This window comes from Ananas comosus, linkage group 12 (assembly GCF_001540865.1).
Source record: "Ananas comosus cultivar F153 linkage group 12, ASM154086v1, whole genome shotgun sequence".
Taxonomy (NCBI): Eukaryota; Viridiplantae; Streptophyta; class Magnoliopsida; order Poales; family Bromeliaceae; genus Ananas; species Ananas comosus.
In genome coordinates this window covers 4249130-4264728 of record NC_033632.1, presented here as the reverse complement: position 1 = coordinate 4264728, position 15599 = coordinate 4249130, and the positions used below count along the sequence as shown (strand labels likewise).

The window sequence follows — 15599 nt, the reverse complement described above, 5'->3', positions numbered from 1 at the left end:
TTTGCAGTAAAATTATCGGTGGTATATAAATTAAAATCGTAAAAGTTCGAATAACAAGGTTTTGAAAATTTTATAAGATTATAAATTTTGCAAAATTACTCACTCGACAAAAAAAGATCACAATAAAATAGAGAAAATTTAAAGTTAAAAGAAGTCAAATTTGATCAAATTATTTTATTCTCATCCTGATCTGATAGGAATAATGCATTTAACAAAAAAGTCTGAGTTAAAAAGAAAAAAAAAATCTTTTTCCTATATTATCAAATTTAGAAAAATAGAGAAAATTTAAAATTCGAAGCACGTGTTTGACCTACTTTGACTTCGGGTACACCAAACATTTAATTTTGCTTTATGAAGAATTTTAAATGACAAAAAACCCCTCAATGTTTAGACACATAACATTTTTAAACCACTCTTTGTGCTCAAAATTTGTTAAATTCTGAAAATATGCCTATAATTGTTGAGTTTTTAGTGAGGATGTATAAATTAAACAGTTTTTAATGAGTTATTAGAGTGTTTCGAGAATCATAGGATGTTTGAACCAACATTATTTAATTTAAAATAGAACTTGAATTTCCCGGGTGCTGATCTTTGTATATGTATAATTCTGGTCCCAAAATTATAAAATATTTCGTAGGGATGACGTTGTAATTATTTTCTTTAGAGAGTAGCGGTGTGAAAAAAATGGAGAAAAAGAGAACGAAAAGGAACCGTTACCGGTGTTGGATCGTTAAGCGTTATTTCCGCTTATTCTGTTCTAAATTCTCATTTCAAGGGTCTTAATTTTTTCCGTAAAAAAAGAGAAAAAAGGGGGAAAAAAAAAGGAGGAAAATTGTGGGATTCTTCAATGGGCACAAATTGAGATTGTTCTAATTTCGCCGAATTGTTCGGATTTTGGTCGAATCGGCGGAACGGAAGGTAATTTGGGTTTTGTTCATGCACATCAACTGTTTGATGCTGGGTCTATATGAATGATGTGCTTATTTTTTATTTTTTGGGTATATTCATCATTTATTATTGAGTTGGTGGAATGTGAAATCAAAGGAAATTGGCCCAAAAGAGTTGATAAAAATTGTAATTTGGTGGAAATATGATGCTGGTTACTAGAAATTTTGGTATAATGTTCATCAAAATGTCGCCTTGTGCAAGTTTCTCAACCTCAAATTGGTGCAATTTGATTCTTGCTTGGGCTTTTGCTGTATCGTCTTCATTTGGTGTGAGGGAGATGATGGGAATTTAAAGTAATGTGTTTTTTTTGAAGGCTCCATCTTTGATGGAAAGCCTTGATAGAGCATTCTCTGTTTTAATTAGTACATTGAGGTCATGGATGCCTCGTCGATCCGAACCGTCCAATGTGTCGACGGACTTCTGGATGCCCGACCACAGCTGCCGGGTTTGCTACGAGTGCGATGCCCAGTTCACTCTCTTCAACCGGAGGCACCATTGCCGCCACTGCGGGCGGATTTTTTGCGGGAAGTGCACGGCAAACTCTGTCCCAGTTTTGTGTTATAAGGATCCAAAGGGTAGGAGGGAAGAGGTGGAGAGGATCAGGGTTTGCAACTTCTGCTTTAAGAGATGGGAGCAAGAGATGTCGGCAATTCAGAAGGGAATTGTGGATTGTGTTAGTCCTTCACTTTCTGCATTGAGTTTGGATAGTACAAAGTCCACCGGCCCTAGCACCATTCTTGGGTCTCACTTAATTAGAGGTTATGAGAATGTGCCACACATTTCTGGCTCTAGTCCTGATCTATCTTGTGAGGTCAAACATTGTCTCGGTAAGCAGGTTGCCATTGAGGGAAAAGATTCTACCTCTTTGGATCAATTCGTCTATTGCATGAACAGGTATGTCTTAAACTTGCTATGTCATTGTGGTAATTGCGAGAAATCTCGAGCTTTTTTTACGCTAGGAAGCTAAAATTAGCTTTTGCGATTTGAAGCTTCTGCTTCTCCTGCTGTAGTGACAGGTTATTGTGGGGACTGTAGTGAAAGAAGCTGTTAGCTCTTCTTCAGACTACATTATTTAAACAACTCTTGTGCAGAGAATCCAACGGTCCCATGTTGACTCTTAAAACATAAGATAAAGTGATGTTCTTTTTGTTTAGTTTCTAAAAGAATGGTTTTGAAGTTTGTGCAATTGCAAACTTGTCTATTGGTGTAAAGCATGTTAACAGTGTTTCTATGCTTGTTTTTGGATTTTTATACATTTAAGATGTATATTCATGCAAAATGAATGTTGTGAATATTATTGTACAACAAGGAAAAGATGAGTTAATTTACTGTGCTTCATTTTTCATTTCAATGCAGGAGTGAATATGATGATAATTATGGAGAGTGTGAAGTGTACAATTCTGATTTCGAAGCACGGTATTTCCAGCAAGTTAATGACTACTATAATCAAGTGGAATTTTATGACCTCGACCCATGTTACGAGACTATCATAAAGCATAGTTCTGAGGAAAATATAGTCTCCAATGAGATTTCCTCTCCATTAAATGACACAGAATTTAGCAGCCCTCTAGCTGATGACAACAAGTTTGAGGATGAAGTTGAATCCGTTAATAACTACTCTTGTGATGCTTCCTCTTCCATATATGGAGCGGAATGTCCGGATCTGGAGCCTATTGACTATGAGAATAATGGACTTATATGGCTTCCTCCCGAGCCGGAAGATGAAGAAGATGAGAGAGAAGTTATTCTATCTGACGATGATGATAATGACGATAATGCAGGAGAGTGGGGTCGTCTTTGTCCAGCAAATAGCTTTGGCAGTGAAGAAATTAGTGATCGAGATCGATCTAGCGAAGAAAATACGAAGGCGATGAAAAATGTTGTATATGGGCATTTTAGGGCTTTGATAGCTCAATTATTACAAGTTGAGAACATGTCCATCGGTGAAGAAGATGAGAAGGGAAGTTGGTTGGAGATTATCTCGTCTTTATCCTGGGAAGCTGCAAATTTCCTCAAGCCAGATATGAGTACGGGTGGCGGAATGGATCCTGGCGGTTATGTTAAAGTCAAGTGCTTAGCTTGTGGACAACGCAATGAAAGGTAAGTTTTTTCTTTATGTTAATTTACTTGTTAAAATTGTTTGGTCTATTTTCAAAGTGCAAGATATCAACACTTCCTCTTCATGATTGGTGTACCAATAAATATCTAACACCCTGTTCATAAATTAATGGGGGTAAAATTAGGTTTAAAATTTTTGGGGTGGGAATGTAAAAATCACAATAGTAGAGTGGTTTCATACATTTCAATTTTCATCGCCTTTTTTCTGTAAGAAAAAGAAGTAGAATTAGGTTCTGTTCTAAATCCTGATTTGGTTTGTCCTCGTTAAAGTTCGAAGTCGATTGGATGATGCTCTATTGTTTTCCATGTTTATTTTTTTTTTCAATTAGTTGCATATAAAATCAATCCGGCTGCATATCTCATATTTGCTAATTTTTCTTGCCTTAGCATGATTGTGAAAGGTGTTGTATGTAAGAAGAATATGGCTAATCGACGTATGGCATCAAGGATAGGGAAACCTCGGTTTCTAGTTCTTGGAGGAGCTCTTGAGTACCAACGTGTGACAAATCTTCTCTCTAGTTTTGATACTTTGCTCCAACAGGTATTTTGACCTATCATCCGCTTTTTTAGTGTTAGTTTGGCCTGGCTTTGTGAAATGCTTCTCTACTTGGAAATGCTATAACTAAACATTTGGCACACAAAAGATATCTGAAGCTTTTCCCATGGAAAGAAGCCGAAATGACCTTCTAAATGCCAAAAGTAAAAGCTTGAATTTGAAGCTTCTGCTTCTGCTGCAGTAGAAAACTTTTGGAAAGGATATCAAGATGCAAGAAACCAACCTTACAGTTTTGACTCTATCCCCATTATCTCCTCTTTCAAATCCAATCTTGCATTTTACTTGTCTCTAGTACACCCAAAAATTTAGGATAATCATTGTTCATGGAGGCAAAACAGCAGGAAAACAAGGTAGTAGATGACATGAGTTGTAGTTATTGGAAAAAAAAGAAAAAAATGTAATGAGTTTGATGAATTGTTCAATAAAGTACCAGTTTATGTAGACGGGGGAAAAATATGTGGGTGTCTTTTGTTATTTAGTTGTGAAAATTTTGTAATCTTCGCAATAGCTGTACTCAACAGCACTTCTGCAGAAGCTCAAGCCAGCCCAAACAAGTCATAGATGATCTTGCGCTTACTTTATTGGCTTACTTAGGACACTATGCATGGTTTTCCAGGAAATGGATCATTTGAAAATGGCAGTTGCAAAGATAGCTGCTTACCAACCTGACATACTTCTTGTAGAGAAAACAGTGTCTCGCTTCGCCCAGGATTTACTTCTTGAAAAGAATATTTCACTTGTTTTGAATATCAAAAGGCCCATATTGGAGCGTATAGCTCGATGCACTGGTGCTCAGATAGTTCCTTCTATTGATCATCTATCAACTCAGAAGCTAGGGCACTGCGAGTTGTTTCATGTGGATAAATTTGCCGAGCATCATGAGATTGGAGGTCAAGGACCCAAGAAAACACTGAAGACTTTGATGTTTTTCGAAGGATGTCCTAAACCGTTGGGTTGCACGGTAAGTGATCAATATGTTATCCTCTGCTGCTATGATTCTTCCTACCTAATATATACGCTTGTGTGTAATCTGCAACATCTGAACTGTCATATTTGCTCTTCAAAAACTGAATTTTGTCAGACATACGCCCGTTTAGTTACAAAAGGCCCTCTTCTGAGTACCTCTTTCTACAAACCTACTTGATGGATAATGTTTTCTTTTTCCTGCCAGACATTGTGACTTAGAGGGGTATATATGAAAAGACAGATTTTACAGGGATATATGTGAAGAGATAATTGCTGGGAAATTTGTGTAGAAGTACCAATTGTGTTTTGGAGGTTAATCTCAAGAACTTTCAAAATGAATAATAGTCTGTTTAGTTCAATCAGTTCTTTGTTTTTATGTTCACAATTTATCCTTATGTGAGAAAATTACTGAGATTGCCATGTATTTACAAGGTGAAAATAATATACTCCATCTTCTCTGGGAAAAAGGAAATGAAACTGCTTTATCTTGTCATCTGCACTGTTTGTTGAACTTTTAAGAATTTTCTATTTCATGTCAGCATGGTGACTTGTCTCTGAATTTTTACGGGTTTTGGCTATGACTCCTTGAAGATTCTTGACATGAAAATCGAATAATTATTTTCAAAAGATTGCATTTCACAGCCATTGTTTTTTAATTTTTCTTATTCACACACTACTTGGTGCAGCTTCTGGAGCTAATTTCATATTTTCCCACTTTTTTTTCTTCATTTATTTTGATTTTTTTTTTCCAGTTGATTGATCCTTCAGCAATTTTACACAATGTTATGCATTTGGTTATTTTAGGTTTTACTTAGGGGCGGTAACATCAACGAGCTGAAAAAAGTCAAACATATAGTCCAGTATGGGATTTTTGCGGCTTATCACTTGGCTTTGGAAACATCGTTTCTTGCTGATGAAGGTGCCTCTTTACCAGAACTTCCATTGAAATCTCCAATAGCCGTTGCACTACCTGATAAGCCTTCGAGCATTGACAGATCCATCTCCACTATACCTGATTTCACTATCCCTACTAAGGAAATTCAGGAAAGTAGTTCTCAAATACCCAATTCATCAAATAACTCCTCAGCATCAAAGTCTGCTAATATAATGGGAAAATCACAGTTATCCTCTGGAAACTGTAGCTCCAATATTAAAGAATCTTCTAATGAGTGTGTTGTGGGACCTCAAAATACACCATCTATATCTTCTTCTTGTACATTAGGGTTAGTCTCCAAGTCCTCCCCTGAATCTCAGGTCATTAAAGAGAAAAGTAAATTAAGATTTGGAGATTCTCAAGAGAATGGAGGCAATTTGATCAATGGAACGCATCTAGAGAGCGACCGTGTGGCAGAGGAGCAAGTTGAATTGACCAATTCACCAACTTCAAGGCAAGAAGTTGATCAAAGGCATGAAAAATCCATAAAGGAAGAGATCCAGCCGCCTTCCGATCATCAGAGCATTTTGGTTTCCTCATCCACACGATGTGTGTGGAAGGGGACGGTCTGCGAACGTTTACAACTCTTTCGAATTAAGTACTATGGCAACTTTGACAAGCCTTTGGGGAGATTTTTGCGTGATCATCTGTTTGATCAGGTTATCATTTTTTTTCCCTTCAAATTTTTCGTACCCATCTAAGGCCAGTTTGTCATCTAGAGCTTCTGCAGAATTGCTATTTCATTAGAGCTTTTTGAAGAATCTCTAACATCAGCTTCTCACTGGAGTAGAAGTAGAAACTTCAAATTGGAGCTCCTACTTTTATATTCAAAAGCTAATTACATGTTCTTGCCACAATAAAATCTCCAAATGTTTTGTTTCCAAATAGTTTCTAGAAACTCCTGTTTTGGGGGTAGAAAAGCAACCTCAAAAGCTAGGCCAAACAGGCACTTACCTGCTTTTTTCCGACTGACGCTAGCTACTTTTCCATGTTAGAGTTATCGGTGCCATTCATGTGAAATGCCATCAGAAGCCCACGTTCATTGCTACACACATCACCAAGGCAGCCTGACAATATCAGTTAGGAAGCTTCCAGATTTTCCATTGCCAGGAGAACGAGATGGAAAAATCTGGATGTGGCACAGGTGTTTACGATGTCGTCGTAGTAATGGATTTCCCCCAGCAACCCGAAGGGTAGTTATGTCCGATGCTGCTTGGGGTTTGTCTTTTGGTAAATTCTTGGAGCTTAGCTTTTCAAATCATGCTGCAGCAAGTAGGGTAGCTAGCTGCGGCCATTCTCTTCACAGAGACTGCCTCCGATTCTATGGGTATTACTTTTCACAATGAGACTTCCTGTGTTCAATTTTCCTCCCAGGATATAGTATTTTGATAGAGACTTTCACGTCTAAAATTATTGTTTATATATGACCCCGGTAATATTGGAATTTTCATATACAATTCATCAATTTTACTGGTATGTGTCGATGCTAATTTTACAGGGTATGCATGTATGTTCTTCTCTAATATTTCCGTTCTTGCATGATCAGGTTTGGGAAAATGGTCGCATGCTTCCGTTATGCACCTATCAATGTTCATTCTGTTTATCTTCCACCTCATAAACTTGATTTTAATTATCAGCATCAGGAGTGGATAGAGAAAGAAGCAAATGAGGTACATTGCCTAAAATAATGCCAAGATAGTCTGAGATTTTGATTTTGCAATTCTGTCCCTTCTTTTTTTTTTTTCATTTTGGATCTTTGGTCTGAAATATATTTTCATGGGTCGAAATGTCCCTCACCGAGATAGTGAATACATAAATTCATCACATTGTCGACCAGCGGCATTAAATCTGGCCATAAAGTTTGCAAAAACAAAAAGAAATGGACCAAAGTTGTAAACTCATGAAGAAGGTGCCTCTTTTAGCAAGAAACCTCATAATGAAAGTAGATCACATTCACTAGAAACGTCTATGCCTCTATGGTTACAGGTGTAAATACTGTATCACTTTTTCTGTAATCCTCCGTAGATTAACTATTTCGACTAATTATAACAGGTTGCTGATAGGGCAAAACTTCTTTTCAATGAAATACAAAATGCTCTGTGCCAAGTTGTGGAAAAACAGACTCTCAATGGTGGCTCAGAAGTTACAGAATTTAGGCAGCATGTTGTTGAACTGGAAGAATTGCTCCGAAAGGAGAAGGCAGAATTTGAGGTTTGTGTCACTTTCATTTTTCTCTCCTTCTATTCCTTCTGGGAGTTTGCAAAGAAATCTACTTTTCATGTATTTGCAATTTCTTCCCCACTTCTTTTTTTTTTCTTTAAATGCTTGCAACTTTCAGTTAAAACCTCATTTCACAGACTGGAATACTCGTAACTAACATTCCGAAGAATCTACCATGGCACCATACTTATCAACATGCGCATTTCGAACCATGAAATGATACTCCTTATTTTAGTCTAAACTTGCAAAAGACATATGTATTAACTGAAATTGTAAAATTGGAAGAGACTTATACTGTTTTCCTCAATATGGCTTTTCCAATTTTGGACCCTCATCTCTCCTGATAATTCTCCTTCATTCTTAGGATTCAATGCACGCAATACTGAAAAAGGAGGAGGGGGAACCAGTCATCGACATTCTGGAGGTTAATAAGTTAAGGAGGCAGTTATTCTTCCATTCATATTTATGGGATCAACGATTAATATTCTCCGCCAGAATTAACAATAGTCTTCAGGATACGCTGAGTAATTTTCCTCACAGAGATAAGGACAAAATGGGGAATGCCGAGAAACTAGTAGAGACAAATATTGCAAGAGAAACACAAAATTGTCTTAATGGTGATGATGTTATTTTTGAGAGTAAGAAAACTGAGGATAATAATGATAATAATCATCGTGATGTAATTTGGTCGAAAGTGACAGAATTCGATTCTTTACAAGGAATAGAAAGGAAAAATAGCCTCGCTACTAGTGTTAGTGTGGGCGAGCAATCAGTTCCTTTAGTATCTGTTCTCCCAGCTCGGCGAACCCTCTCAGATGGGAACTTTCCAATTATGGCAAATTTATCCGATGCCTTCGATGCGAAATGGACAGGTGAAAGTAACATAACTCTGGCCGATGCGATTATTTTGGATTCTTCGTTGTCTGGAGATGCTGCAGCTGCTGGGAAATCACTTTCAGAGAATTTAGAAGAACAAAGTGGTACTGAATTGACTCAGTCGTTCACCTCTGTTTTGCTTTCCAAGCTGGGAGACAGTGCAGAGGACTTCTCTAGTTGGATTGGGATGCCATTTTTTCATTTTAATCGTTTGTTGAACAAGAATTTGGGTACTCTCAGGTTTAATGCTCTCAGTAAATACACTCCTGTGTATTTTTCCTTTTTCCAGGAGTTAGAACACAAAAATGGGCCAAGATTTCTTCTTCCTGTAGGAGTCAATGATACCATTATTGCAATCTATGATGATGAGCCAAGTAGTATAATTTCTTATGCGCTGTCCTCTCATGAATACCATATTCAATTATCGGATGAGAGGGATAGAATGAAAGACGGGGCCGATGCTTTATTATCTGTGGCAAGTAATGATTTGGGGAATTTTCTTCAATCACAATCAGTTGACGAGCTCTCTGAATCTTCCAGAAGTTTCGGGACCATAGAGGGCTCTGTAGGATCGGACCTACTAGGATACACAAAAGCAATGCATGTTCGGGTTTCTTTTATGGACGAAGGAATTCACGGGAAGGTAAAGCATAGTGTGACTTGTTACTACGCGAAGCACTTTGACAATTTGAGGAGGACTTGTTGTCCATCTGAGGTTGATTTTATTAGGTCTCTCAGTCGTTGCAAGAAATGGGGAGCTCAGGGTGGGAAGAGCAATGTGTTCTTTGCGAAATCTTTGGATGATAGGTTTATCATAAAGCAGGTCACAAAAACGGAATTAGAATCTTTTATTAAGTTTGGTCCTGAGTATTTTAAGTACCTCTCCGAGTCGATTGGTACGGGGAGTCCTACATGCTTGGCAAAGATTGTCGGAATATATCAGGTAGCATATGCTTTTAGAATTTTCATCTACCAAACTGCTTTCTCAATTTGTTTCATACCTTTGTCGATTAGTGTTTTGATGTTTGAAGATTCTTTTTGATTAATGGTGTAGAATAACTCTAGATAAACTAATTACATTCTGTTTACCCCCAGAACATGTCTAAGTTGATGACAATAATGCTTTGCGATATACTAATTCTTCAACATTGAATAGGCCTTGATTTTGTCAAGGTTGCTGCATTACCTCAAACTATTATCGAGTTCACTTATAGAGTGGAAATTAATTTAATATAGCACAAAATTTTCTATCTAAGAAGTAAGCGTGTCATCTTAAGTTAGAATTTATAGGAAAAGTAGATCATTACAGTTGAAAACAAAGGACACCAACATGATATAGGAAAAAGTTACTTCTTCGTACTTAGTAGCTGAAATGCTGTATAACTTGATTTCCCTGACTCCTATAAATTTCCATGAAAAAGGGCATTTTAATAGTTTGCATCAGAACAAGTATATGCACAATTCACGTTTCCGACCAAATAATTTATTTATTGTGTTCCTGTTTCATTTTTCTGACTGTTTTCTTCTCACATTTTCAATAACTCTATTGCGCTAAAATGTGCATCTTCAAGTTGACAAAGTCATAACCCATTTTCTTGTTTTCATCATTCCAGGTAACGTCCAAAAACATGAAAGGTGGGAAAGAATCGAGAATGGACGTTCTGGTTATGGAAAACCTTTTGTTTGGGCGGCACGTGACGAGGCTCTACGACTTAAAGGGCTCTTCGAGGTCACGATATAATCCCGACTCAAGCGGTAACAACAAAGTCCTTCTCGATCAGAACTTGATAGAATCAATGCCTACTTCCCCGATCTTTGTAGGGAACAAGGCAAAACGGCTTCTGGAGAGAGCTGTTTGGAACGACACAGCATTCCTTGCAGTAAGAATTGATTTTCTCCGTCATAAACTAGTCACTCTGTCAGACTCAGCAAAATTTCTTAAATGACATTGCTTCTTTGATGTTTCTGCTCAGCTATCTGTTGGCACAATACTTAATATGTGTTTCTGTAGGAGCGGAGTTGTACTGCATTTAAATTTTAAAATGAGTCTTTACATTTGTTTTTCCGTAAAATCATATATCGATGTATATGCCTTTATAAAGTCTGGATATTTACAAAACTTCAAAAAGCTCTGAATATTTGCATATTGCCCTCAATGGTCTAACGTCTTACAAAAATACCCTTATCTTAAGTTGGGGAATCAACAAAGTAATAGTGGGCCATTGGTACATATCTAAGAAATTAAACTTCTGAAAGTAAATTTATACTTCGCAGGGATATTTACATAAATTGATAATTCTGGAAGGTTGCAAATTAAAAATAACGGTTCATAATCTTTTTATGTCTCTAATATTCTTTTTATTTTTTGTGCCAATTGCTATTGCAGTCGGTCGACGTAATGGATTACTCTCTACTGGTTGGAGTCGACGATGAGAAGCACGAACTTGTGTTAGGAATCATCGATTTTATGAGACAATATACATGGGACAAGCATCTCGAAACATGGGTCAAAGCTTCTGGTATTTTAGGAGGCCCCAAAAATGTCTCCCCAACTGTAATTTCTCCAAAACAGTACAAAAAACGGTTCAGAAAAGCCATGTCGGCATATTTTCTCGTGGTCCCGGATCAGTGGTCGCCTCCGTCAATCTTACCTAGCAAATCAGAGACTAAAAGTGACCGAGATAATGAGGAGGACACTGCCATAACATCGTAAGATGCTTCTGTAAATTTTTGATATTTATGGAAAGGCCCACATTTTAGGGGCTTTCTTCATATAGCTCTTTTTTTCCTCTTCAATTTCTCTTTCATTCTTTCAATTTTGTTTCATAGCCCTATCTTTCCATTCTTTTTGCCCTCCTTTATATGTATCTCAATTTTGAAGGTTGAGAAATCCTATTTATGTATGTTTAAAGCATAAGAATAGTGTTAACTAAATGCCATACATACACATGGAAATTTATATCATGAATAAAGTGTAGTAATTATGTGGTATGAACTTCAAATAATCAAAATTCAGCTTCTTACAGTTGCTTATAAGCTGATTGAGCAAGGTAAATGATTCTTTTTCTTTTTTTTTCTTTTTGCTGTAGTCACCAAATCCTTTTGAAATTCAACATTTGTTTCATGAACTTCGGAAAATTTGATACAAATTCATTTGGAGCCAGCAATATCTTCCAAACATATTTGGCTGTCAGTTGTTTTCAATAATTTGCAACACACATGACATTTGTGCATATTTTAATCTAGTTTATGCTTGGAAACAATGAATCAACATATTTTTCATGTGAAATTGGCTTTTATTTTGTAGATATTCTACAAAACCTTGCATACACTTTATGACATGAGAAATGATCAGTTTCATACAATGATTAGGAAAAACATATAACCTTTTTGCTCTCATTATATTACTAGAGACAACTTGGGCTATTCACATACAACACATAGTAATTCAAATTTAAATATTTGGAGTTTTTAATTCTTCCTTTGGACAGCTGCACTCTGTGTAGATTGAAAATCGGCGTCTAATATTTGAGGCAATTTCTCCATCTGGCATTCTGAAATCTGAGGCTCTCCGATCCATCAAAAGCAAAAAAAGAAAAAGGGCCAATTAAATTGAATATCCCTTGCCTTTTTTCAGAGGTTTTGGTTTTGTTCTCAATCTTTCAATTTTTACAGTTCGGTCCCTTCGCCTTCTCATTTCATTGCAACTGTATCATGTATCATGTTCAGAAAGATTCTTAATCAAATTGGATGGAAATATTATGTTCATATTTCTATCCATTTTGCAAAAACAAATTTTAACCAAAAGGATAATATTATGAAATGTGGGGGTGAGGAACTCAATTGTATCTGTAACAATTAAATGGTCGCGGATCAAACTGAAACCACTCTCAAAGGTTGAGCATCCCCAGTGCGAAAAGAAAACAAAATTAAAGTTACATTATGTCCCTAAAATCGATTGATTGTTGCATCTACTTTTATAATATTCGAATGTTGTTTTACCTTTGATGATTATCTCCTCCTGAATTTTCTCTGCTTAATCGAGGACCTTCGTCGAATCCTTCGCAAATTACTTCCCCGTGCTTGTCTCTGTAGCATACTATTCCCATCTGTTGGTTTTCGAAAACCTGTTACAGGCATCGAATTATTTAGAACTTCTATTTTATGATTTTTATCTCTTTTTTTTTTTTTTGTTCGAATCATAATAACATCTCTTTTCTGCTATTAACAAACACACATAGAATAGGAAAAAGAAGCATACCTTGTTAGTCACTGCAAAATGTTTGATCGAATCATTTGCTTTATTGCGTTGTGTATGAACACTGTGGAGCTTGAATGCTTTGATCATAGTTTTTGAATCCTTTCTTGGGGTGAAAGCACTTGGGGTGGAGCATCTAATAGCCATGGAAACAAAGTTCAAAGAGAAACAAAAAAGGAAAATAATTATTTGAGGATATGGAGTGTTTGGAAGGGAGAGTGATTGATTTGTTCTATGATCAAAGATTAAGTATTAGGTTTATAGTAGAAGTGTGTTAAGATAGATACATACATATTTACAAATGTACCCCCATATATTATCTGCAATTAAGTGGTCCCTCTTTGTCTAATGTGTTTTATCCTTTCTCTTAGTTAATATTATTCTTGTAATCTAGTGGTTTCTTTGTTGCATCCCACAACCTATTGTGACATAATACAAAGTGGTGGGATAATGTAAGTGCCCAATATGAAAACATCAAATGATAGAAGCTTGTGGAATAAGAGGCATCTATTTTGATGCACTTTGTTTATGATTATCTTGAAATAAGTTCAGAATCTGCGAACACAAATGTTTGAAATCTTAGCCATGGTGGAAAAAAAAAAAAGTTGTACATGAACCATGGCAATTTAGCATTTTGCTAGTCACATTCTCGATAACACTTATTAGTGTGTCTGTAGACGGTTTGAGTATCTACAAAAGTTTTAGCAGCGTTATTTGAAAGGACATGAATATTTTTTTTTCCTTGTTGAAATACTTGTAGCAACTTTTCGTGGTAGCTAAAGCAGAAGTTTGCCTGTCTTCTTGGGTTGAAAAATTTCTTTAGCTTCTTATTACAGCAAAAATTTTCAACTATTTATTTTTCAAACACCTAAAAGCTATTTTTTGGAAGAAACTATTCCAAAAGTCATTATTGTATAGATGCAATGGACATGATTCTACCAAACTTTTTTTTCTTTTTTTTTTTGTGGGGAATAGCATGATTTTGCCTACTTTCGGCAGTGTAACATCAAACATAGACAACTTATGAAGGGTGGTATTAGATGCTCTCTATATTATAGTGTTCCCATTTGCTTCATTATTATCCATGTAGTGAATTAAGCATATAATTTGGCCCCATTTGTTATTATCCATGTTGTGAATTAAGCATATAATATATAGCCAAGAAAATATTGGCTAAATTACCAAAAACACATTTGCTCTTCTCTCCATGTCTTAATTATCTCTCTATATTTTTTTATAGCATTTGAATCTTACTGTCTCAAGTAAGTCGACATCTCCAAATTTTGAGGTAAACACACATGTCGTGTTTGGCCCAAATATAGGGCACAGTTGTTTGATAAAGTGTTGTTTCAATAATACTGGACTCCCGATAGGTTCTCCTCCTAGCATTGTCAGAAATTTTAAATTAAAGTTTTTTCTTGTAATCTTTGGGATCTCTTTTTTGTTTATCACAAGCTTTAAAGTTTTTATATTTGTATAAGATATTACTAAAAATAATTAGGTTCTGTTTGGATGTCACTTATTCGGTATAAAAAATTTCTAGTATGATATTGAGTGGGAAGTTTAATTTTTTTTTTCTTAAAAGATCTTGCTATACATTATTTGATTGGATAACATATTTCACCTATCAAGTGACTTATCTTATTCTGAAAAAAATGAATTAAGGGTGAAAATAATATTCGTTCTAAAATTTTGATCACACTCCTAATGTAACACTCCAGGACTTGGAATAGTCCCACATTGGATGTTGAGCCCATGGTGCATGGATATGTAAGGCTGGGTTTTTACATAACTAATAACTGTGCTATAATATTTTGGACTAAGTGACAATATTATTGTGCATGCATCCCTTAAAATATGAGGACACTAGAGAATTAGCCTAATTTGCTCTTGAAGAAGAAGGTAAAAATATATAATACTTGAACTATTGACTATTTTAGATTTACTGTCCAACATTTCAATTTGTTTGTTTTAGATTAGTTAACGATATTTTAACTTTAAAATTTAAATATATTATTTATTTTTATAGATATAGTTAAGGGGTTGTTTGATTTTATGTAATTACATATGCAGTGTAATTAGAAATACATGCAATTGAAAATATATACAACAGCTGTATGTATCATATTTTGTTTGATGTAGTAGAAAGCGCTGCAACTATAAATAGTTTGTTTGGTTGCATGCAGTTGAGAAATAATTTTTAAAATTTTATCATTATATATGTATATATGATGGTGAGATTTTCTCCAATATGAAAAAAAAAATTTATTTAAAAAATAATTAAGTTAAATATACCTTTTGTTTAAAGTTACTCTCACCAACTGCTGTAGTTGGAACTGTGGCTAATTTGGGTATAGTTCCAATTATTGTAGTTGAACATTCTCCTACAATCCCTACTGCATTACATACGTCAAATCAAACACCGAATTTATATTTATATGCAGTTACAACTGTATGTAATAAAATGACCCCTAAAATTCTGAATATCTTTTCAAGCAAGTCATTATGTGCGCATAAAGGCGTTTTACAGCAACAGATCGTATATCATGCATGAAACATTTCAAAAACAATTATTCTATTACTTCCCTTGACTATTTCAGTATTGGAAATAAAAAATTCCAATATCAATATTTTTTATTGAATTGAGTCTCCTTTACCCTCTCAAATTTGTTGTTAATCTGCTTATCAAATGATAAAACCACAATGGCTCCGTTCGTTCGAAT

General features: G+C 35.5%; 2 protein-coding genes across 3 annotated transcripts; one reads left to right on the top strand and one right to left on the bottom strand.

Annotated features, from left to right (window-relative positions):
• LOC109718369 (1-phosphatidylinositol-3-phosphate 5-kinase FAB1B-like) lies at nucleotides 741-11629 on the top strand. The gene is made up of 11 exons (XM_020244570.1): nucleotides 741-1842; nucleotides 2305-3048; nucleotides 3454-3607; nucleotides 4239-4583; nucleotides 5393-6181; nucleotides 6518-6849; nucleotides 7069-7192; nucleotides 7575-7733; nucleotides 8107-9561; nucleotides 10232-10498; nucleotides 11005-11629. Exons 1-11 carry the CDS (start codon nucleotides 1274-1276, stop codon nucleotides 11329-11331), a joined length of 5265 nt encoding a protein of 1754 aa, XP_020100159.1. The 5' UTR covers nucleotides 741-1273; the 3' UTR covers nucleotides 11332-11629.
• On the bottom strand, nucleotides 11960-13120 carry LOC109718693. 2 transcript variants are annotated; one of them, XM_020245060.1, is made up of 3 exons: nucleotides 12880-13120; nucleotides 12621-12745; nucleotides 11960-12325 (listed from the first exon to the last, which is right to left on the bottom strand). In XM_020245060.1, the coding sequence occupies exons 1-3, from the start codon at nucleotides 13021-13023 to the stop codon at nucleotides 12226-12228; spliced, it is 369 nt and encodes a 122-aa protein (XP_020100649.1). In that variant the 5' UTR covers nucleotides 13024-13120; the 3' UTR covers nucleotides 11960-12225. The 2 variants fall into 2 exon arrangements, with proteins under 2 accessions (XP_020100649.1, XP_020100648.1); XM_020245059.1 differs by having other exon boundaries at nucleotides 11960-12189.

Bases quoted from the DNA above. Each gene is read 5' to 3' on its own strand.
- LOC109718369 (XM_020244570.1), top strand. From the start codon at position 1,274: ATGGAAAGCCTTGATAGAGCATTCTCTGTTTTAATTAGTACATTGAGG. The intron at 6,850-7,068 runs GTATTACTTTTC...TTGCATGATCAG, and splicing joins GACTGCCTCCGATTCTATGG to GTTTGGGAAAATGGTCGCAT. The intron at 7,193-7,574 runs GTACATTGCCTA...TAATTATAACAG, and splicing joins TAGAGAAAGAAGCAAATGAG to GTTGCTGATAGGGCAAAACT.
- LOC109718693 (XM_020245060.1), bottom strand. From the start codon at position 13,023: ATGGCTATTAGATGCTCCACCCCAAGTGCTTTCACCCCAAGAAAGGAT. The intron at 12,746-12,879 runs GTATGCTTCTTT...TGCCTGTAACAG, and splicing joins ATTTTGCAGTGACTAACAAG to GTTTTCGAAAACCAACAGAT. The intron at 12,326-12,620 runs GTAAAACAACAT...TACATGATACAG, and splicing joins GGAGGAGATAATCATCAAAG to TTGCAATGAAATGAGAAGGC.